General features: G+C 34.0%; 1 protein-coding gene across 1 annotated transcript in view; it reads left to right on the top strand.

Annotated features, from left to right (window-relative positions):
- The window catches only part of SPATA17 (spermatogenesis associated 17), a 187221-nt gene that overhangs the window by 8066 nt on the left and 155814 nt on the right, over positions 1–23341 (top strand). Inside the window, exons 2-3 of the mRNA XM_065871860.1 lie at positions 16867–16956; positions 18960–19041. Coding sequence (XP_065727932.1) covers positions 16867–16956; positions 18960–19041 — 172 coding nt within the window. The remainder of the gene's footprint in view (positions 1–16866; positions 16957–18959; positions 19042–23341) is intronic.

Raw genomic sequence — 23341 nt, 5'->3', positions numbered from 1 at the left:
TTAGTGGCCCTAAGAACTCCTCTACTGGCTCCCCCATCACCTACTCCCAAAGCCAATACATATATTTTAGGTTTATGGTAATGTCTACCATACTATCTTTCAGTTTTCTATGTAGTCAAATTAGTCAATCTATTTCTCTGGCTTTGGGGAATTTTAGCCTATTTTTGAAGAGTCTTTTCCAGCCCATGATTATGAGAAAATTTTCTGTATTTACTGATAATATTAAAGTTTTATTACATTTTTCCTTCACTCTTTATGCAGTTATATTTCTATGCATGTATTGTGTGAGATAATAACTTAATTTTTTTTTGTAGACATACAGTTGTCTCAACACCATTTATTGAACTATCCACACTTTCCTTAGTAATTTTAAATTTTGCATGATAAATAAATAAAAGGGGTTAAAATTGCACAGGAAGAACTACAATTGTCTTTTTTTTTATTGAGTAGAGTTGGTTTACAATGTCGTGCCAGTCTGCTGTACAGCAAAGTGACTCAGTTACACACATATAGACATTCTTTTTTTAATATTCTTTTCTATTTTGTTTTATCACAGGATATTGAATTTAGTTCCCTGTGCTGTGCATTAGGACCTTGTTGTTTATCCATTCTAAATGTAATAGTTTCCATCTACCAATCTCAAACTCCCAGTCCATTCCTCCCCCTCCCCCTCCCCCTTGGTAAACCATAAGTCTGTTCTCTATGTCTATGAGTCTGTTTCTGTTTTGTAGTTATGTTCATTTGTGTCATATTTTAGATTCCACATGTAAGTGTTATTATATGGTATTTGTCTTTCTCTTTCTGACTTACTTCATCTAGTATGATAATCTCTAGGTCCATCCATGTTGCTGCAAATGGCATTGTTTCATTCTTTTTTATGGCTAAGTAGTATTCCATTGTATATATGTACCACATCTTCTTTATCCATTCATCTGTTGATGAACATTTAGGTTGTTTCCATTTTTTGGCTATTGTGAACAGTGCAGCTATGAACATAGGGGTGCATGTATCTTTATGAATTATAGTTTTGTCCAGGTATATTCCCAGAAGTGGGATTTCTGGATCATATGGTAATTCTATGTTTAGTTTTCTGAGGAACCTCCATAAAATTGTCTTTATTCACTGAAAACACAATTTTATGCATATATAACTCTAAACCACCTACAAACAAAATGATTTAGAAATAAAAAGTGAATTTAGCAAGATTGCAGGATACAATACACAAAAATCAATTTTTTTAATATAATAGCAGTGGGCTATTATAATTTGAAACTACAAAAATAATATAATTTACAATAGCATCAAAATGCATATGACTGTATCTACTTACCCTATAGAAATATGTACACAATTTGTGCACAGAGTATTTTATATATAGGGTTATGTATAAAGGCATTCATTAAAGCATTATTTCTAATAGGAAAAACACAGAAGAGACTTATATGTATTTGTAACTAATCTGGCTAAATAAATAAAGGCATATTCACATGATGGAATATTAAGTGGCAGTTTAAAAGAGTGAAAAATTTTATACGTAATAACATAAAAATCTCTGAGACAAAGTAAAAAAAAGAGGTCATAGAAAGCATGTAATACATTTAGCATGAAATTTTTATGTATAAATACATAGAGACACAAAAATATGGATCTGGAATCATATAACAAGCTGTTAATAATGATTAGATTTTGAAAATTGGAGGATAAGGTAGGTTGAAATGGAATCAATTTTTTTCTCTATTTTTCTATATGGTTTAAATTTTTAGATTAAGCTTTGGATGTTCATGTATTATTTGTGAAATAAACAGTAAATAAATAGGTAAAAATTTGTTCTAAGACAAAAAATTTGTTTTTATTTTTTTTTTAATTTTAATTTTAATTCTTTTGGCTGCACCACCCAGCTTGTGGGATCTTAGTTCCCCGACCAGGGATTGAACCCAGGCCCTCAACAGTGAAAGCACTGAGTCTTAACCACTGGACTTCCAGGGAATTCCCCCAAATTTTGTTCTGGAAAAGTAAAATTAAATATATAAAATAAGTGTCCATGAAGATGTAACTGGTACAAAACTTGCCCTCCCACCATGAAAAATTAGAAGACTGAACAAAATATATGAAAACTTATTTCTAGACATGGATGCAACAGACAGTGCAGGATTAGGATCTCTAAAAGAAAGGAAACAAATTACATTATCCAGACAATTACCCCTCTTTATTCCTGGAGGTAATTTCTGAACAAAATCCAAATTCTCAACAGTATAACCTTCATAGTATCCAGCATCTATTCCTAAATTATTAGTAGGACAAAAATGTAGCAAACTAAGACCTATAACAAGGAGGAGAAAAATCAGTTAATAGAAACAGACCAGAAATACAAAGATAATAAAATTAGCAGACAAGGATTTTTAAATAGTGACTCAGAATTTAAAGACTTAAAGGAAAATATGAGCATAATGAGAAGTTAAATGGAATATAAAGAAGAAGCAAATGAAACTTTCAGAGATTAAAAAAACACAGCAGGGCTTCCCTGGTGGCGCAGTGGTTGAGAGTCCGCCTGCCGATGCAGGGGACACGGGTTCGTGCCCTGGTCCGGGAAGATCCCACATGCCGCGGAGCGGCTGGGCCCGTGAGCCATGGCCTCTGAGCCTGCGCGTCCGGAGCCTGTGCTCCGCAACGGGAGAGGCTACAGCAGTGAGAGGCCCGCGTACCTCAAAAAACAAAACAAAACAAAACAACAAAAAAACAGCATCTGAAAGAAATAATTCACTAGGTGGACTAAACATCAGACTAAAATATTGCAAATAAAAGATCAATTAATTTGAAGACATACCAAATATATATTATTGGGTAGAGTGTTCTATAAATATAAATTATATCAAGTTGGTTGATAAATATTCACATTTTCTATATTGTTAAGGATTTCCTGTACAGTTGTCCTATCAATTGTTTGGGGAGATATATTGCAATTCCCAACTATAATTGTGGACTTGTCTATTTCTCCTTTTAGTTTTGTCAGGTTTTGCTTCATGTATTTTGAAGCTTTATTATTAGGTGCATATGCCTTTAAAATGATCATATCTGCTTAACAGATATGATAAATTAACATTTTTATCATTGTAAGATGGTTTTCTTTGTGCATGATAATTTCCCTTACTCTTAAGTCTACTTTAAATAATATATTTTAAGCTATGAAAAGTGTTTGAAGAATTTAAAACAATAATGAGATGCCCTTCTTTCTTGTGTGTGTGTGTGTGTGTGTGTGTGTGTGTATACAATCTCAAATTTACATAAAAGTTGCAATACAGTACAGAGAGACTTCTTTCAAAAACAAAATGGGGATGGGTTGCAGTCTGATGCCTTGCAAATTCTTTTTCCATATAAGAACATTTTCTATGTAACCACAATTCAACCATCAAAATCAAGAAATTAATATTTGTACATTTCCACCATCTAATCTTCAGACTCCAACCTTTGCCAATTGTCCCAATAATGTTATTTATAGCAAAAAATGTTGTTTGTTTTGTCTCTTTGGTTATTTTTAATATAGAGCATTTTCTCAAATTTTCTTCAATTTTCATGACCTTGACCCCTTTGAAGAACACAGATCAGTTATTTTGTGGAATTTCCCTCAGTTTAAGTTTGTCTGATTTTTCCTCTATTAGATTCAAGGTATGTATCTGTGGCAGAAATATCACAGAAGTAATGCTCTGATCTTTTCAATACATCTACCAGGTACTGCATGATTTTGATTTGTCCAGTTACTGGTGGGGTTCATTTGGATAATGTCATTAAGGTTATGTCTGCTAGGCTTCTTCACTATGATGTTCTTTTTTCCTTTGTATCTAACAGGTGTTTTTTAAAAGCAAGTCGTTTGAAGTTGTCCCTCTTCTAATTTTCAATTTATTTAAATATTTTCTTATTTATATCGTTATGGACTCATATGTTCCTATTTTAGTCAATGGGTTAAAATCCATTGCTCTTATTTATCTTCATGCTAACATTGTCCCAGATTTGTCTAATGGAAGCCACTAAAAGCTTCCTTCTGTGTCCTGATCATGGTAATACTCTCCTGCTTTCTGACACAAAAAAGTTGAGGCTAAGCTTTTACTCTTTCTGCCCCAGCCCTGGAGTTATCCATTTCTTCAAGGACCTCTTGTTTCTTTTAGTAGATGCCTGTACCATTGGGTGTTGCTGTTCTCAAGCCCTCTCAAGTGGACAGAGCTAGGAAATATGTGTATATATGCATTTGCACAGAGTTTACATCTATACTTTATCTATGTATCTATCCATTCATCCGTCCATGTAGATGTTGAAATCCATGAGTTTACATTGACAACTCTATTTCAAATCCAGCACTACAGAGTTCATTCTAGTTATTTTCTCTTTTCTTTTATTTTTAATATATTCACTTATTTGGCCAATCCCTCTGTATGTAATCAAACTCCTGTCACCACAGCTGCTTTTTCTTTTAGGTATACCACTTTCCACCCTGTGTGAGGTCTTCCTCTCTGTGCTGAACTATCACCTCCCAGCCAACTTGGGTACTCTTTTCATCACTCTTGGGCTCTGATTCCCTGTCTGGCTGCCCTCCCATGTGTACCTTTCCTTTACCTTTCCTCAACACCCTAAAGCCAGGCCTCTCCATGGGAATACTCTCCTTACTCAGACTGGGACAACCTACCCCAGGGGTCTCCCCCCCGCCATGTGGATGCCCACCTTACCCCGCACAGGCCGTTATACCCCATGCTGAGCCATGGGGTCCTCGCCATCCTCCCACCCGCAGCACAGATCTTTGCTTTTCTTGCCCACTGCTGATTTCTTTAGGACTTACTTGTTCAGGAAATGAAGTGAAGAGAAGTGAGAAGGAAGATGAAGAAAAGCAAATAGGAAATATTTTAAAAGTACAGTAACAGTATAAATCTACATGACAAACTATGATAATCCCTACTTGATGATCTAATGCTTATGTATTGGCAACCCATGATTCATTGAACTGTGAAGTAATAATAATAACGAGAGCTATTAATGAAAAACAAAGCATGGCTTCTACCTTCTAAAATGTCGTATTTCTCATCATCATGTAGTTATTGACCTCTTATTAGTAACATGGGTGATGATCAGAGCCCAAAGTAGAAAATAAGCATAATTCCTGCCTTTAAGGAGCTTGAAATCCTTTAAGACCTAATAGTGAAAAAAAAAAAAAAAAAAAAAAAAAAGACCTAATAGTGAAATGATATGGAAAAAAGTAATCATTTTACACATCAATATGTCTTATAACACAGGACAGCTACTATCGGAATTTTATTCCTAGTGTCTAAAATAGCTACAAGTTATATGATAATGAAAAGGAAAGCGTATTGGGTTTTTAATCTAGTATTTATTTAGTAGCTAAGGTCAGACTAAGCATAGTATTTTGATGTGTAAAATGCATATTTTTTGCATATTACTGGAAAAATACTTAACCACACATTTTTTCATTTTTATTTATGGTCAGTTATTTTCTGGCCACTAATTACACATGGGCACATACTGTTATAATACTTCTAACTGATGATGAAATGACTAGAAACTTCCAGCTTTTTCTTGATGTTTTATTACATTCCTGGTAATACTTTTGGTCTTTCATCATTATTAATTCACTTAGGATTCATTGTGTTAATGCTGATCATAATAAATTTATTTTAAATTCATGTAGATGTCATGTTTTATTCACTGCTATAGGATTTTCATTGTAATTTGGAACTAATTAATATATCATTAAAATAAAGTGTTACCCACATTTTTCATTTTAAACATAAAATGTCTAGCAGTTCATGACATATTGTATGAGTATGCAGCATCCCAGTGGCAACCCAAGTATCTGTAATTTCATTTTTAAGCAGTTAAAAAAATGGCAACAGAAAAATGTTTATAGATGTCAAATTTCAGCACATAACTTAAAACTTAGCAGTTCTAGTTAACTACTAGTTATTTTAAAGTATGTCCCTTTAATTTAATGTATGGTTCTTATTAGTGTCATAGTATGCTTTTATTTATATAACTGTTAAAAAATCCCAGAGATTTTTAATAACTCCAAAAAGAAATTATTTCATCTTCCTTTTGACTAGGTATTATATGTTAGCATTATTACCAGGAGAGTTAAAAGAAACATAAACTCAGGACAGGTAATCTGATTGCTTATCTTCTGTATTTCTTATGACAATTATAAGTAAGGCGTAAGTTCAAACTAATACGCTAGTTGAAAAGAAGTAGTAGGCATATCTGTATACTCTGTATTTTTTCTCCCTCCTTTGCAAAGATAGTCAGTTGTTGATTGCTCCTGGTGAAGGACAGAAGAATGTTTTCAGTAATTTAAATAGAGCATAGTTGACCCTTGAACAACATGGGTTTGAACTGGCTGAGTCCACTTATACTCAGATTGTTTTCAACAAATACATTCTGCAGTGCTACACAATCCCCAGTTGGTTGAATCCATGGATGTGGAACTGCAGATATGGGGGTTGACTGTAAAATTATACATGGATTTTTGACTGTAAAAATCCCGTAACACCCACATTATTCAAGGGTCAACTGTATATTTAAAACTGAAAAACAGGTCTACTATAGTTATATTAAATGTTAATGATAAAAAGGGTTAAATAACCATGAGAAACCATTTTATCTCATTATCATGAATTTGACTTTACATCAACCTCTTTCAATAAATGTTTCTTTCCTTATCTTCTTTATACTCTATCTTCTTTGAATTGCCTGCTCTACTAGACATTGCGTTGCTTTATCTTTTCTATTTTTGCCCTAAGTGACATTTTATATCCTGCACTAGAATATCTTATTATTGGCTAGGATAAAATGTTAAAAGAAAAATGAAAGATTCCTTCTAACCCTGTAACCCCTTGAAACAGTGGCCTTGTTTTCATGACTTTTTCATGGCATTTGACACTGTTTAATCATGATCTCCCTTTCCTGATGCCTTTCCATTAACGTCTAATGAACTGCAAAATACTTGTCTCTTATACTTGGGCCTTGTTTTTTGTTTTTTTTTTCCCCTTATTTAACACCTTTCACTATAAATTTTTTTGACCCAGAGTCTGTTAAACTTTGGAGATGTGTGGTGCCAGTGCCACAATGATGATATTGAGGGAGTCTAATATCCCTTAATATTATACACAAAATTCTGAGAACCATTAAGAACTTTACCTTCTGCCTTGGCTTCAGCTATTACTTATCATATCTTCCTTCTTTTCTTCCTTTCTTCCTTCTTTTCTTTCTTTCTTCCATCCTTCCACGAACATTAGTTTAGCTCCTCCTATGTATCAGATACTTTAGTACATGTTGGGATACAGATATGAATAAAAGGTGAGCCTCTCAAGAAGATAAATGTTATAATTAGTATATAGAAGAAATTTCAGGGTACTCTAAAGATACATCTCTCTGGAAGTTGCAAAAGTCAGTTCAAGAAGAGGGCGTAGTTTTGTGATAGTTTGAGGGCAAGAGAGCACAGGGCCTGTTCTGTGAACTGTAAGGGTAGAACGGCTCTATCATAGGATTGAAATGGTAAAAGAAGACATGGGAGATTAAGTCTGAGCCTGAGCTGGGAGGACTTTGAAATCTCAAGGCTCTAGACTTCATTCAGAAGACTTGGGGTGTTTTGTGGGGTTGCCATGAAAGGATTTTAGAAAAAAATGGACTTGATTAGATTCATGTTTTAGAAAGACCATTCAAACAATAGCTTGAAGGATAGAGTAGAATAAAAGACTAGTGTCTAGGAAACAATGCTTTTGCAAGTAACTAATCTTAAAAATATGAACACATGAACAAATGCAAAGAATTGGTTTTACAGTTTTTGATTTGAGCAGTTGGGTGAATCATATTGTCTTTCATGAGAAATGGCTTGCAGAAAAGAGCTGTTCTAAGAGAGAATAGAGGATGGGTGTGTGTGGAGGAGGGATGAGAGGAGTTATTTTAGATATGTTGAATTTGAAGTGCCTGAGGAATATCTCGGCACAGGCGTTAAGATGTTTTAGATATACAGATCAGGAGAGTTGCCCATCGTCTGAGAGCCTACTCAAAATGCTTCCTTTGGCTCCCATCTTTCCCTACTCATTATTTCCTAAAAAAACAAATGAAAAAAAACTTTTCTACTTCTGAATTTTCCAGATCTTTCCTTCTGACATGGTATTTTACTTTTCTCATACAGTATTTCACTTTCCGCATAATTTTATTTACTGTTACTATTATTTTTCAGTTCTATTATTGGGTGGGCCAAAAGGTTCTTTCATTTTTTCCATAAGATGGCTGTAGTAGCGCTTAGTTGTCTTTAACTTCATTTGAAACAATTCTGTTAGATTGTATGTGACAGCTGTCATATCAGCATGCATTTAAAAAAACATCAAAATTGGTGAATTTTTGTGCAGCCATTTTAATATTGAAGATGGAAGAAAAAAAGCAACATTTTCAGTATATTATGCTTTATTATTTCAAGAAAGATAAAATGCAACTGAAACGCAAAAAAAGATTTGTGCAGAAGGTGCTGTGACTGATCGAATGTGTCAAAAGTGGTTTGCAAAGTTTCGTGCTGGAGATTTCTCGCTGGACGATGCTCCACAGTCAGGTAGGACAGTTGAAGTTGATAGTGATCAAATTGAAACAATAATTGAGAACAATCAATGTTATGTCACACAGCAGATAGCCAACATACTCAAAATATCCAAATCAAGCGTTGAAAATCTTTTGCACCAGCTTGGTTGTGTGAATCGCTTTGATGTTTGGGTTCCACATAAGTTAAGTGAAAAAACCTTTTTGACCATATTTCCGCACGTGATTCTTTACTGAAAACGTTCCGTTTTTAAAACAATTTGTGACGGGTGATGAAAAGTGGACACAATACTGTGGAATGGAAGAGATCGTGGGGCAAGCAAAATGAACCACCACCAACCACACCAAAGGCTGGTCTTCATCCAAAGATGGGGTTGTGGTGTATATGATGGGATTAGAAGGGAGTCCTCTATTATGAGCTCCTTCCAGAAAACCAAACGATTAATTCCAACAAGTACTGCTCCCAGTTAGACGAACTGAGAGCGGCACTCGACGAAAAGCTTCCAGAATGAGTCGACAGAAAACACATAATCTTCCATTAGGATAACGTAAGACCACATGTTTCTTTGATGACCAGGCAAAAACTGTTACAGCTTGGCTGGGAAGTTCTGACTCATCCATCATATTTACCAGACATTGCACCTTCGGATTTCCATTTATTTTGGTCTTTACAAAATTCTCTTAATGGAAAAAATTTCAATTCCCTGGAAGACTCTAAAAGGCACCTGGAACAGTTCTTTGCTCAAAAAGATAAAAAGTTTTGGGAAGATGGAATTATGAAGTTGCCTGAAAAATGGCAGAAGGTAGTGGAACAAAAGGGTGACTACGTTGTTCAGTAAAGTTCTTGGTGAAAATGAAAAATGTGTCTTTTATTTTTACTTAAAAAACTGAAGGCACATTTTGGCCCACCCAATAGTTTGTAAGCTTGAGAGCACAGAATATGTCACGTATACATCTTGGGCTTAAATGGCATGCTAAAAGTGACGGTAGCATCGTGGCAGCATAAGTTGTTCCTTTTTTCTCTCCACTTTGATTTAAAACTAATCAGACATCCATAACCAGAAAAAAAAGAAAGAAAGAAAGGAAGAAAGAAAGAAAGAGAAAGAAAGAAAGAAAGCACCTCTGTACAGCATACGAGGACACCTGGGATATCCATCCATTTGCGCACCTGAAAGTGGATGGATTAGATGGCAGAGGAGGGAGCAGAACAAGGGAAGTGGCGTCAGATATGGTGGCAGCAGAAGAGTGATGGCAGAGAAGGCAGAGGCCAGCCTGTCAGTGAGCCGGCACAACCTTTCTGGAAGAGGAGGTGGAGGATGAAGGCGGTGAGTGAGGGTCTGCCCAGCCACACGTGTTGCAACTCGAGGGACCAGTTGCTCTCTCTGAGACACTCAGTGACTGAGGGAGATGAAGGACAGGGAAGTAGGCAGACCACAAGAACTAAAGGAAGTCATGTTCTGTCTGCCCCAGGAGGCAACAGGACTGCCCATGGACATCTGGGACACCCCCGCCCCTCACCCCCACCCCAATTAAGAACCTTTCTACCAAGCTGTAGACACACTCAAAGTCCCAAGTAGTAAGTACACACCTCTCCAGGCTTTGCCACCACCTTTGCTTTATTTTTGTGTGTGTGCTCCCAACCTTAGGGGCAAGTCAGCTCCAGGAAGAGGAACACAAAACCTGTATTTGTAGCGCCACCTTCTGGAAAACAAAAGGAAGACTCCTAATTATAAATCTGTAGAATTGTTAGAATCAAAGTAAATTAAGCCTTACCAAATAAGAAAGGCATTTGCTACTTCAAATACAGCCAAAAAAAAAAAAAAAAAGCAACAGAGGTACTTTTCATCAGACACCATGAACAGTCGTGGTAATATGGTAGTACAAAAAGAAAATGACAATTTTCCAGCAGTCAAACCCAAAGACATGGAATATTGCAATCTAAATAATAAAGAATATAAAACAGGTGTTGTGAGGGAATTCAGTGAGCTGCAAGAAAACTCAGAAAGGCAATACAATAGACAATAACACTAAAAATGTAAGAGCATTTAATACTCCACTATTAGTAATGGATAGATTGTCCAGACAGAAAATCAACAAGGCAACGTTGGAATTGAACAACACTTTATAAGGAAAGAATTTATGAGACATATACAGAACATTCCATCCAACAGCAGTAGAATGCACATTCTTCTCAAGTACACATAGAACATTCTCCAGAACAGATTGTATGATAGGCCACAAAAAAAGATCTTAGCAAATTTAAAAGATTGAAATCATATCATCTATTTTCTTTGACAACAATCGTGTGAAGCTAGAAATCAATAAGGGAAAAGTGAGAAGGTCTACAAATATGTGAAAACATCACATTTCTAGACAACCATTGGATCAAAAGAGAAATCAAAGGGAAATAAAAAGTTGTCTCAACAAATGAAAATAACACATATCAAATATTGCAGGATGCAGCAAAAGCAGTTCTGAGAGGAAAGTTTACAGCAATAAATATATTTATTAAGAAATTGCATCTCAAGTGAACAACCTAACTTTACTCCTCAAGGAACTAGAATAAGAACAAATTAAGCTCAAAGTTAGCAGAAAGAAGGAAATAACAAGGATCAGAATGGAAATAAATGAAATAGAGACCACAAAAGCATAGAAAGGATCAACAAAACTAAGAGCTGGTTCTTCGAAAAGATAAGCAAAATTGAAAAACCTTTGGCTAGCCTAAGACAAAAAGACGACTCAAATAAATAAAATTAGAAATGAAAGAGGAGATACTACAACTGATGCTACAGAACTACATAGAATCAAGAGACTACTGTTGAACAATTCTATGCCAAAAAATTATATAACGTAGAAGAAATGGATACATTTCTAGAAGCTAACAACTTGCCAAGATTAAATCAGAAAAAAATAGCAAATATGGACAGACAATGACAAGTAAAGAGATTGAATTGGTAATTTTAAAACTTCTAACACAGAAAATTCCAGGACCAGATGGTTTCACTTGAGAATTCTACCTAACATTTAAAGAAGTATGAACACCAGTCCTCCTCACATTTTTCCAAAATGTTGAGGAACACTTCCAAACTCATTCCACAAAGCCCAGCATTATTTTGATACCAAGACTAGATAAGGATACAAGAAAGGAAAACTGTAGACCAATATCCCTCATGAACATAGATGGAAAAATTCTCATCAAAATATTAGTAAACTGAATTCAAGAACACATTGAAAGGATTAGACACTATGTCCAAGTGGGATTTATCCCTGGGGTACAAGGACTATATTGAAAAGATGCTCAACATGACTAATCATAAGGGAAATGCAAACAAAAACCACCATGAGATATCATCTCCCATCTGTTAAAATGGCTGTCATCAAGAAGACAAGAGACAACAGGTTCTGTCAAGGATGTAGTGAAAAGAGAACCTCTGTATGTTGTTGGTGAATGTAAATTAGTCCAACCAGTATGGCAAACAATGTGAAGATTCCTCAAAAAATTAAAAATAGATCTACCATATGATCCAGCTATTCCACTTTTGGGTATATACCCAAAAGAAATGACTACAGGATTTTGACAAGATATATGCACTCCACATTTACTGCAGCATTATTTATGATAGCCAAGATTTGAAAACAACCCAAATGCCCATAAATGGATGAATGGGTAAAAAAGATGTGGTACATATGCATAATGGAATATTATTCAGCTGTAAGAAAGGAAGATATCTTCCCATTTGTGACAACATGGATGGACCTTGAGTACATTATGCTAAGTGAGGTCAGACAGAAAGACAAGTGCTATATTAGATCATTTATATGTGGAATCTGAAAAAATTAAACCCATAAAAAACAGAGTAAATGGTGGTTACCAGAGGAGGGGGGTAGCTAAGAATGATGGTGTTTAAGGGTACAAATGTGTAATGAGTAGTAAATAAGCCATAGAGATCTAATTCATATAATAAATATAGACAATAATATTGTATTATAATTATGTAATATGATAAATATCACTATATTGTCAATCATATTACAATATGTAAATGTATCTATGTAATAAGCTGTATACCTTAAGCTTAACAAAATGTTACATGTCAGATTTATTCAATAATAATTAAATGCCATCCGAACACATAGTTTACATATAATAAATCTTTTTGAATTAATGAATAAGATGTTGACAGACTGGTATTGTTTTCTTCCTGCAATCTACATAGATGCCCATTATTATGTAAAAATGTAGTAATTATCATTATCATTTATTGAAAACATATTACTTACCAGTCTTCCAGCTTCTTTGTGATACGCCAACAAACATACCCATGATACACTGTTGTTGAAATTTTACAGAAGAAACTGAATTTTGGATTAAAAAACTTGCTTAAGGTAATCCAACCAGTAAGTGACACAGTTAGAATTTGAGCTAAGGTCTTTCCGCAAAGCAAAAGTGCTGGCCACTATCCTAATATTTTAACTAGGTTAGGCCATAGTTCATGTTATATTAAATGGTCAAATTCCTTAGGGTTTAATGCCTAGATAAGTCTAATATTTCCCTTAAACTTGAAAATGTGTTTCTATTTTTCTAAGGGATTGTGTTAGTTTATTCATTACAAATTAAAAAAAAAATTAATTACAACGTATTACACAGCTCTTATAAAATAATTTGCCAAATTCAGAAGTTAATAAAGTAAATTTCTCCTTTCAAATTTTATTTCCTAAAGGCAACCACTTTTAATAACCTTATTTGTACAAAGCAAGACTTTTTCTGTGCCTATATTCACATACTCATGTAGTTAAAATTGTTTTTTATAAATATGGGATCATGTATTGTACTGTATCTTCCTTTTTTTTCCCATTACAACATGTTTTGTCTATGTGAAGACATTGATCCCCTTAATTTTTTGTACGGACAAAATAGTTTTCCATTTTATGGATGTACTGTAGTCCATCTCTTGCTTATTTAGGTTGTTTCTGTTACTTTAATAGTACAATGATACATCATTAAAAAATTCCTGACTCATCTTGAGTGTCTTTTGGTGCTTTTTTAAAACAACATTTTATAAAAGATCTTTTATTAAAGACACTTTAATGCTATTTGTTAGTTTCTTCAGTATTTCACATGTTTTTCAATGTACATTGTACCAAAATCCCATAAATAAATGTATTGAATACATAATGGTAATACTTCCTCTTTCACATTGCCTTGCAGAAGCAGCAAATTCACATCTTTTGTGGAAGTAACATCTATCAGTTAACTGTTCAGAACGAAATTCTAAATGTGCTTACCTTTTTTGGAACAGTGATGACATTTGACAGTAAAATTTAACATTGGTAACCATTCATCAATCCCTAACTTAAGCTTCTTGACTAAAGGGCCTTGTTTTCTGAAATTTTAAGGACCTTGTTTGTTTCAGTGTCATTTTTCCTGAAATACACATCGGCACTCACAAGATGGTTTGCTATAGATCTCAAAAGTGCAAATATACCCAGAACCCAGGTCAGAGGCTTTTAGAAGTGTAAATTGCTTGTATTTTCTTTTCTGTAAATTGCCTGTGTTTTGCTGCTTTTCAACTGGGTTGTTTAATTTTTTCAAAGTTTCTTTTCTTTCCCTCAAATATAGTGACCACAGCACAAAGTCTTTGGTTTTCCCGTTTATGGCATTCCTAGGTGATGAAGACATGACAGATCTTAGAAATTTACTGCACGTCTGTCCTGAAATTTGTGTTTTATCATTCCCATTATAGTTTTACTACCATGTGTATGTGTATGCACTTCTAATGAACATTCCTGAAGTTGTGTGACTTTTGAAACTCTTATAAATGAAGGTTTTCTGTATGTGTTCAAAGACCAAATTGTTTCCTTCTGGCCATATACACGAGTGCCTATTGTACTGCATTCTCACAGTACTCGGTATAGTGAGAAATTTTTGTTTTTTGCTATAGATGTTGATGTTTTTCCACATCTTCATCTTTATTTATTGTTATTAGGAGATTGGTGCTATTTTATGCCACACAATTTCAATATTATATTTGGAAATGGCTTACGTGCATTTTTCCTCTTGCCCTTTTTACCTTGCTTTTTCTTCCCTTTTACTTCCCTCCCTTCTGTTCTCATCCTTCCTCTTCCTCTTCGGGGGAAGTGATGGTTAGGAATGCAGCCTTGAGAGCTAGACTACCTAGAATCAAATCTCCGCTCTGACACCCACCAATGTGTGACCTTGGGCATATAGCTACACTTCCCTCTGCCTCAGTATCTTCTGCTGTCAAATGGGCATATTTATTTACTTCATCGAGATGTGAAAGGATTATATGTGAGTTAACTCAGTGGTATGTAAATGCTAGGAACAATGCTAGCACATAACGTATTAATTTGTTTAAGATATTATTATTCTTTTCTCTACTTCTTTCAACAGGTTCATTCAGAGATCTGCCTGTCTATTACCCATAATCACCCCAGGACTCAAGTTACTAAGAGCATGGGGGTTCCTGTTGGGTTCTCAACAACTCTGTCATCCTAAAATGGGGAGAGATGTCCATGCAGTGAAAGGTGTAGTGAGGGAGCTTGCAAATGGCATTCTTCACAGAGATAAAATGTGGCAGGTGACATGCAGTCCCCCAGAGGAAGCAGCTCTGGGAGGACAAAGGTTGAGTGTTAGGCATAACATCCATTATCTCTCTGGACCCACTGAGAGAGTCATGTGGGACAAAATAGACAAGATGACTGCCTTTTGCATCTTAAAGTTTAGTGGAAAGACCCTCATTAAACAATTACATATGATTGTGTTAAATGTTATGAAGAGCTATGAGCGTGTGTAATGGAAAGGCCTCATGGAAGGCTCCATGGAGGAAGGGACTTTAAGCTGTTGTCTCTCCCACGTGCAGTCTAATAATTTGAGCCAAGAATACGGTTTATACATGTTTCTGCTATTATTTTGTACCTGAAGGGCAAACATACAGCAATAACGAAACTTTCTTTTCTTCTAATTGTCTAGTGTGTCCTCCCACAGTTATTTCCAGCTAATTTTATTGCATCATACGATAATCTTATCATGGTGCCTTCCATTATCTGGTAAAGTGAGTGACAATTCTCTTGTGTAGTTTTTACAGTTTGTTCTTCACTTCTGCTGCCCTTTATGCAACCTTACTGATCTGTGCGATTTCTCACCACTACTCTTTTTCACATCTGGGTCACTGACTTGATGCATAATTTTTGTTCCTCTCTCTGCTTTTGTAGGTCCTTTTCAGTCAGGCTTTCTAGGTAACTGACTCTCTTTCCTGCTTATCTAGTAGATAATCTGTCTATTTGCTTCTTTAACTATTTGTCACTGACAGTTTAATTGCTAATCCTGTTTGCTTTCTCAGCCAACTTCATAATAGTGTTTGAAATATTTTTCCCATTCTATTTTTGTTCTAATTATATAAATTTAATGAAATCTATATATTTAACGTACAATGAAAACAAAAAAATAGCCTAAGAAAACACAATTCTTGAGAGAATTTTTTAAAAAGTAAAAAATAAGTGACTAGCAATTCTTTATTCATTCAGCAAACATGAAGTGCTAAATGCCAGCCAGCCTTCTAGGAGAGAAATTACTCTGTGGTCTACAGTAATTGCCCTAAGCAACATGACTTTATCAGATGGGGATGGAGAGGGAGAATTGTAATGACTGAAAAAATTAAGATGGAGATCTGTCCTGACTAAACCTTTTCTTCCTGTAAGTCAGTAAAATCTAAAGACTGAATTTCTTATCTCTTTATAAGGCCTATGGCCCTGGCCCCTGCCTCCTTTAACTGAAATACATGTTCTAAGAACTCTATCTAGAACAGGTAAAATGATGGATGCATTTTACTTAGAGGCAATTCATTTAACTGATATAGTAAGTGAAATATGCAGTGATTTTAATCTTTCATAATATGTGTAGTGGCATTTAAACAGTAAATTCAAATAATTATGTTTTTAAAATGATGACAAAATAGCACATTGCTTTTTAAATTTCCTTATAAAAACCACTGGTGAATTAATTAGTTGCAAATAGGTGATTATAAAATTTAAAAAAAGTAAAGCTGTTGAAAGCACATGGCCTCTTAGAGAAAGGTTAATTTTTGAAACATAGCTTATAATTTCTGGAATAGTTACTTTAGTATTTTAATTTTATTTAAAATGGCATTTGAATTATAATTATCATTTTCAAAGAAATTAAAAATTAAGTTTAACAGGTTGATTTGCTTTAGAATTATATTAGTCACTAATGAAATGCTTTAAAAAATTTCTTTTTAGCGTTGTAGATGTATTTCGAAAAAAGGAGAATGATGCAGCAGTTAAAATCCAGAGCTGGTTTCGAGGATGTCAAGTTCGAGCATATATCAGGTATATTGATTTTGTCATGGAACCTCAGATATATCATAAAAATATACTCCTTAGAAAATGTAATTTATTAATGTGGTTCTTATTGCAAATAATTTTTTATTTTACTTGTAATGAAGTTAATAAATTATATGATGTCCTTTAAAGACATAACTCTTTTTGGTCACATATTTTCTCACATATAAAGAAACTAAATGATGTTGACCATATCTCTTTTAAAAATTCTCAATGTCATAAATATACTTGATCAGACTATTTTCTTCAAGTTCCATAGGATGTGACAAATTATTGGACTTGTATTTTTATAGCAATGAACTTATTGACTGGTAAGGAAGAAAAACAAAACAAAACAAAAAGAAGCTATTCCAGTCCTCTCCAACGTGTCGGTAAATAAAGACAAATGACACCAAAATGATGTCATTCTGATTACAGAGACTGCAGTTGATCCCTATCTTAACTGTTTCCACTTTTTCTTCAGTGCTCAAATTTCCCTCAGTTTCTCATCAATTCTGAAAAATATTGCCCTGGAAGAATATGACTAATCCGTAATTAACTCAGATGGTCAGCTAGGGGTTATACTGTATAATTCCTTATATTTACTAGTAGGAGCCAGACATGCAAATAAAAGCATGAAGATGACGGTTCTCATTTGGCCACTATACCAAATAGGAACATGGGAGCAGAGAGTATTTTTTAATTCAGCAGACTAAAATGACTTTAGCTAAGATAGACTGAGTAATATGAGAATGAAAAAGGGAAGTGTTTCTTGACCTCACAAATTATTTCAAGGTACTTATAGCGATTCATATCAATAGTGCCTGGCTTATTTCTTAACATGTCACTATGACCTGTTTTACATAGTCTTTTAAAAAATATATTTCAATATTTCATTGCATTCTTCTTTCTTTTTTTTTTTTTTTTTTTTTTTGCGGTACGCGGGTCTCTCACTGCTGTGGCCTCTCCCGCTGCGGAGCACAAGCTCCGGACGCGCAGGCTCAGCGGCCGTGGCTCACAAGCCCAGCCGCTCCGTGGCACGTGGGATCCTCCCGGACTGGGGCGCAAACCTGCGTCCCCTGCATCGGCAGGCGGACTCCCAACCACTGCGCCACCAGGGAAGCCCTCTTCTTTCTTTTTAATTTTCTCTTGACTTATTTATTTTTATTGAAGTAATTTACAATATTAGTTTCATATTAATAGCGATTCAAAATTTTTATAGATTATATTACATTTATAGTTACAAAACATTGGCTATATTCCCTGTGCTGTACAATATATCCTTTTAGCTTATTTATTTTTTACAGAGTAGTATCTCTTAATACCCTACCTCTATCTATTCCCTTCCTCTTCCATCACCCCACTGGTAACTACTAGTTTATTCTCTATATCTGCGCGTCTGCTTCTTTTTTGTTATATTCACTAGTTTGTTTTATTTTTTAGATGCCACATATAAGTGATAACATATAGTATTTGGTTTTCTCTGTCTGACTAATTTCCCTAGGCATAATACCCCGTGTTGTTGAAAATGGCAAAATTTCATTCTTTTTTGTAGCTGAGCAGTATTCCATTGTGTGTGTGTGTGTGTGTGTGTGTGTGTACATACATATATACATATATATATGTGTGTGTGTATATATATGTATATATAAAAATATCTTCTTTATCCATTCATCTGTTGATGGACATATAGGCTGCTTCCATATCTTGGTAATTATAAAGAATGCTGCTATTGGATATTAGGGTACATGTATCTTTTCAAATTAATGTTTTTGTTTTATTTGGATATATATACCCAGGAATGGATTGCTGGATCATATAGTAGTTTTTAGTTTTTTTAGTTAGGTCATATTTTTAGGTTTTTGGGGAACCTTCATACTGTCTTTAAAAGTACATGAAAACTCGGCTTTGAATTTGATTTCTTGAATTGTGAAAAGGAATATTCTAAGCAAAAATTGAAGATATATCATTGTTTCAATGAAAGCATACTAATAAGCATATTTTTCACCCAGGTACTTACACAGAGTAGCAACAATTATTCAGAAACGATGGAGAGGTTACTTAGGCAGACAACATTATCAACTAATTGTGAAGGTAAATATAAAATTTATATATGTTGGCACTTGAATTATTAAATTTGTTGTAACTAATTCACTTTAGTCACATTTACATGTAGTTTTGAAGTTATTGATAATATTTATGTGAGGACAAAATTGGATTTAATTTTTAGAATGAGAATTCTTCTCAGAAGCCTTTGCTGATTTTTCCATGGAGAATTGATGACTCATTTCTTTATACCCGAACTATACTAGATATTTTATTTTTGTTAAAGTACTGTTCACAGCATATGCATTTGTATGTATTATTTGTTGAAGAGTCTCTATTTTCTAGACGGTGAGCTCTTTCAGAGTAATCACTGTAGCTTGTTCATCTTTGGTCCACCAACATTTAGACCAATCCCTGGCCCATTGCACTGTCAATAAACATTGGTTGAAGTGCCCCAAATTAATTCTACAAAATAAAAATGTAAGATAATTTCTCTCTGTGCTACTTATCATTTCCTATAATTGACTCTTGGGATTTTTGAAGATTGCCTTAATAAATATAGCACAACACAATCATCTATATCCACTGACAGACTTGCAGAAGTATGAGATAACATGCCAACTTATACTTCAGTTTAATGATTTCAGAAATTAAGAAAAAAATAATTTTTGATACAAAATGAGGAGGTTTATAATCATTTGCCTACTTCACAAATTTTCTGATTTGTTACTATTTTCTACTATAATAGTCTAAATTTGTTCTTAATTTATTCTTTATTAGAGGCATCTAAGTGAAATTAAAAGATATAGAGAAGGAAAAGAAAAAAAATAAGTAGACAACTAAATGGTAAGAGTTCACCTTTGGCAAGAAAAGTTTAAAACATGTTAATAAAATACAGGGACTGCTTGGAGGAAGAGCCTAATACTTTAGATTTAATGAAATAAATAAAGTATTTTTTTTTAAATGCTGGCACAAACTTTTTACAAGTATTGGATCTCTCTTACAGTTAGGTTTAAAATCACTGTGATGCTCTTATAAAGCAGATCTGATGTCCCTACAGGGGAACCCATTTTAGTGATAACTTCTCTAAATAACATGATTCTCTCAAATTAAGCTTGTATTTTAATACTATACGTTCCCTCTTAATTAATATGTCACTTAAGATTTTAAAAATCCACCAAAACCAAAGAAAAGTTTATTCTTTTAATTTAACTGGCTGAATAGCCCACTTACATGTCTGCAACAAACTTAAAGTATCTTTCATTAATTTTGTTAATTGTTAGCATGAGTTTTCTTGTCTAGAACACAAATCTCTTACATCATTGACATTTCAGACTACTTAAAAAGTAATTTTTAAGTTTTGAAATAATTTCAGATTTACAGAAAAGTTGCAAAAATAGTACAAAGAATTCCCCTATATTCTTTACACAGATTTCTTCACTAAAGTGAACAAATTTACTTTATCATTTTCTTTTACCCCTCTATACATATTTTTGGTCTTTTTTCTATGGTTATTTTTAATTATTTGAGACAAAGTTGCAGAAGTGGTGCCTCTTTCCTCTCAATTCATCAGTGGATATTTTCTACATAACCATATTAAAATGATCAGAATCAGGAAACTGACATCTGTACGATACTATTATCTAATCTTTAGACGCTATTCACGTTTCACTGATTTTCCCAATAATGTCATTTATAGCAAAAACATCTTTTCCAGGGTAAAAACCAGGATTTCACGTTGTACCTAGCTGTTGTTTTTCTTTAGTCACCTTTAATATGTTTGGTCTGTCTTTGCTTTTCATGACCTTGATATTTTTGAAGAATATAGACTATTTTTCAGATTCTTCCTCAGTTTTGGTTTGGTTATGTTTCGTCATTGTTAGATTGAGGTTATGCCTTTTTTCTAGAAATACATCTCAATACATCATGTTAGGAACCATATACTGTCAGTTTGTTGCGTGGCAGTTAACACTAAATTTGATAATTTAACACACTTACACTGTAGACTTGCTATTTTTATATTGTGAGGCAATGTTTTAAGACTGGGTATATACCTTCTTCCTCATCAAAAATTTTTACCCTAGGTTTAGCATCTAATGATGGATCTTACCAGAATCAATTATTATCATATTTGTCAAATAGTGATTTTCTAATTTTGTCATTTCTTCTGTTTATACTTGTTAGCACTTTAGCATAAGAAAGAACCTTTTTTTCCTCTTTCTTCCTTCCTTTCTTTCCTCCTTCCCTTCTCTTTCTTTTTCTTTCTTTCTTTCTTTCATCAGTTTTAACTCATGAATTCCTATTTTATTTAATGGGTTATAATAAATTATCACTAATTGATTTGGTGCTAAAATTTTCCTAGATGTGGCCAGTAGGAGCTCCTTCAAGTCAGTTTTTAATAGAATCAGATTATTTTAAACAGGATGATCAAAAATTAAGCTGTTTTCTATGGAGTAATGAGCATTTTTAGCCCTATTGTTTATTATTATTCATTAGTGGTTGGAGATCTATATCTTTGTGTAGACAAGACAGGAGAGTATACTTATGTATATGTCATTCCATGAACATTAAGACTTAACTTTCATTGCTGCTATTTCTGCTCACAGCCACCATTCAGATGGTTATGAATTGACACCTCCTTTTAATCAAACATATTAAAGTGTATACATTTCAGTGACTATTGTCAAAATATTTAACTTTGGAATCTCTATTTGTTCTAATGGTGTTGGAGTTGCTGAAAAACTATCTTTAAAAGTTCAAGTAATGAGCCACCCAAGAAAATTGTTTGTTACTTTAGTGTCTCAACTAGGTTTGATCAAAAAGAGTATTGCTCAGCATCATCGCCAAGTTATTCTCCAGATTTGCATCTAATTATCTTTGGGCTCTTGAAAACAATTAAAAATGGAGATTTTCCTCAGTTAGATTGGTTCTTGATGGTTTTTAAATCTATTAATCTGTAAGGTATTTCAGAACAGGTCTGTTTTATTTATTTATCTGTTTTTGCCATTGAATGCACATAGGGATTCAATAAATAACATAATCTGATCTCAGTACATAATTATTGAATGAGATTAAAATAGCTGACATTTACTGGTTGACTAGTGAAAGTGAAATATTGTACTAAGCATTTTGTATACTTAATGTATATACCAACTAAAGTCTTATACCAGTCCTGTGAATACTATCACCATTTAATAGATGATGAATTTTAGGCTCAGAGATAGTTACTTCCCCAAGGATACACTGTTAGTGATAAGTGGAGAAAAGTTCAAACCCAATTTGGTTTTATTCCAAAACCCTTATATATAGGTTTGATAGGCAGTTCAATCTCAGTCATTATTGGAGATTTCCCTTCTCCGCTTTATACAGAAGTCCTGTGAGACTTAAGTAGTGCCAACATAGCAGAGATTCTTACTTTTGTCGGGTCTTCATTCGTAAGATGTCTATTGTCCAAGCTCATGTGTGTGTTTGATCCTTCAGGATTCATCCTTGGAGGATTCCATGGCTACTGGGCCACATAAAGGGAAAGGGAATTTTTGCCAAAGCTGATATCTTCCCTAGTGCTTAGAATCCTGTCTCTTCCACAGCTGCCACCAAGTTTATCCCTAGAGTTTTAGCCACCTCCCAGGAGCAATAAGAATGCCCAGTGTCGTATTTTCTTATTACAAAAGCTAACGCCCTGCTCTTTCCCAGGCATGTGGAATATTTACTCTGTTTTTTCTCTTTTTCTGCTTACATCTCTCCTCTTATCATCCCCATACACCCTCAGTGTAATTTCTCAGAGCTCAGATTTTAGGGCTGAGAACACATAGTCCTATAGTAATTATTTAAACCACCATTTCCAAATTTATTCTGCATAAATTTTTGTTTTTGCCTAACAGCTGTATATGAATACAATAATAATAATAATGCCATATAGTATATATTAGACTACAAAATGAATGGTATAGTTAGCAATTTTAAAACTTTAGTAACAGTTGCTGTTACTAAAATTTAGCAAAATTTTTAGCCCTGTATGTAAAATAAGTACAATCAGTGCAGCTATTTTGGAATCAGAAGAAACAGAACTGCTTGGTCTCTTTCCCTGTGGCCTCTGTTGTCATCTGAGCCACCAGAGCATAATCTGAAAGCCACTGATTTTAATTTGCTTGTCTGGGGAAGGATCACCAAAAACTGATGTTATTAACTGCCTGGGGGGAAGAGAACTTGAGGAATAAGCGTAGGAAGTAGACTTTACTGTAAACTCTTTGGTAGCTTTTGAATTTTAAACACTGTGAATATATTATCTATTAAATAAATTAATTAAAAAGGAAAGTCAATTTAAAAGGCACTACCCCCACCAAACACA

The sequence above is a fragment of the Phocoena phocoena genome, chromosome 1, assembly GCF_963924675.1.
Source record: "Phocoena phocoena chromosome 1, mPhoPho1.1, whole genome shotgun sequence".
Taxonomy (NCBI): domain Eukaryota; kingdom Metazoa; phylum Chordata; class Mammalia; order Artiodactyla; family Phocoenidae; genus Phocoena; species Phocoena phocoena.
This window is presented reverse-complemented; position numbering and strand designations above follow the sequence as displayed.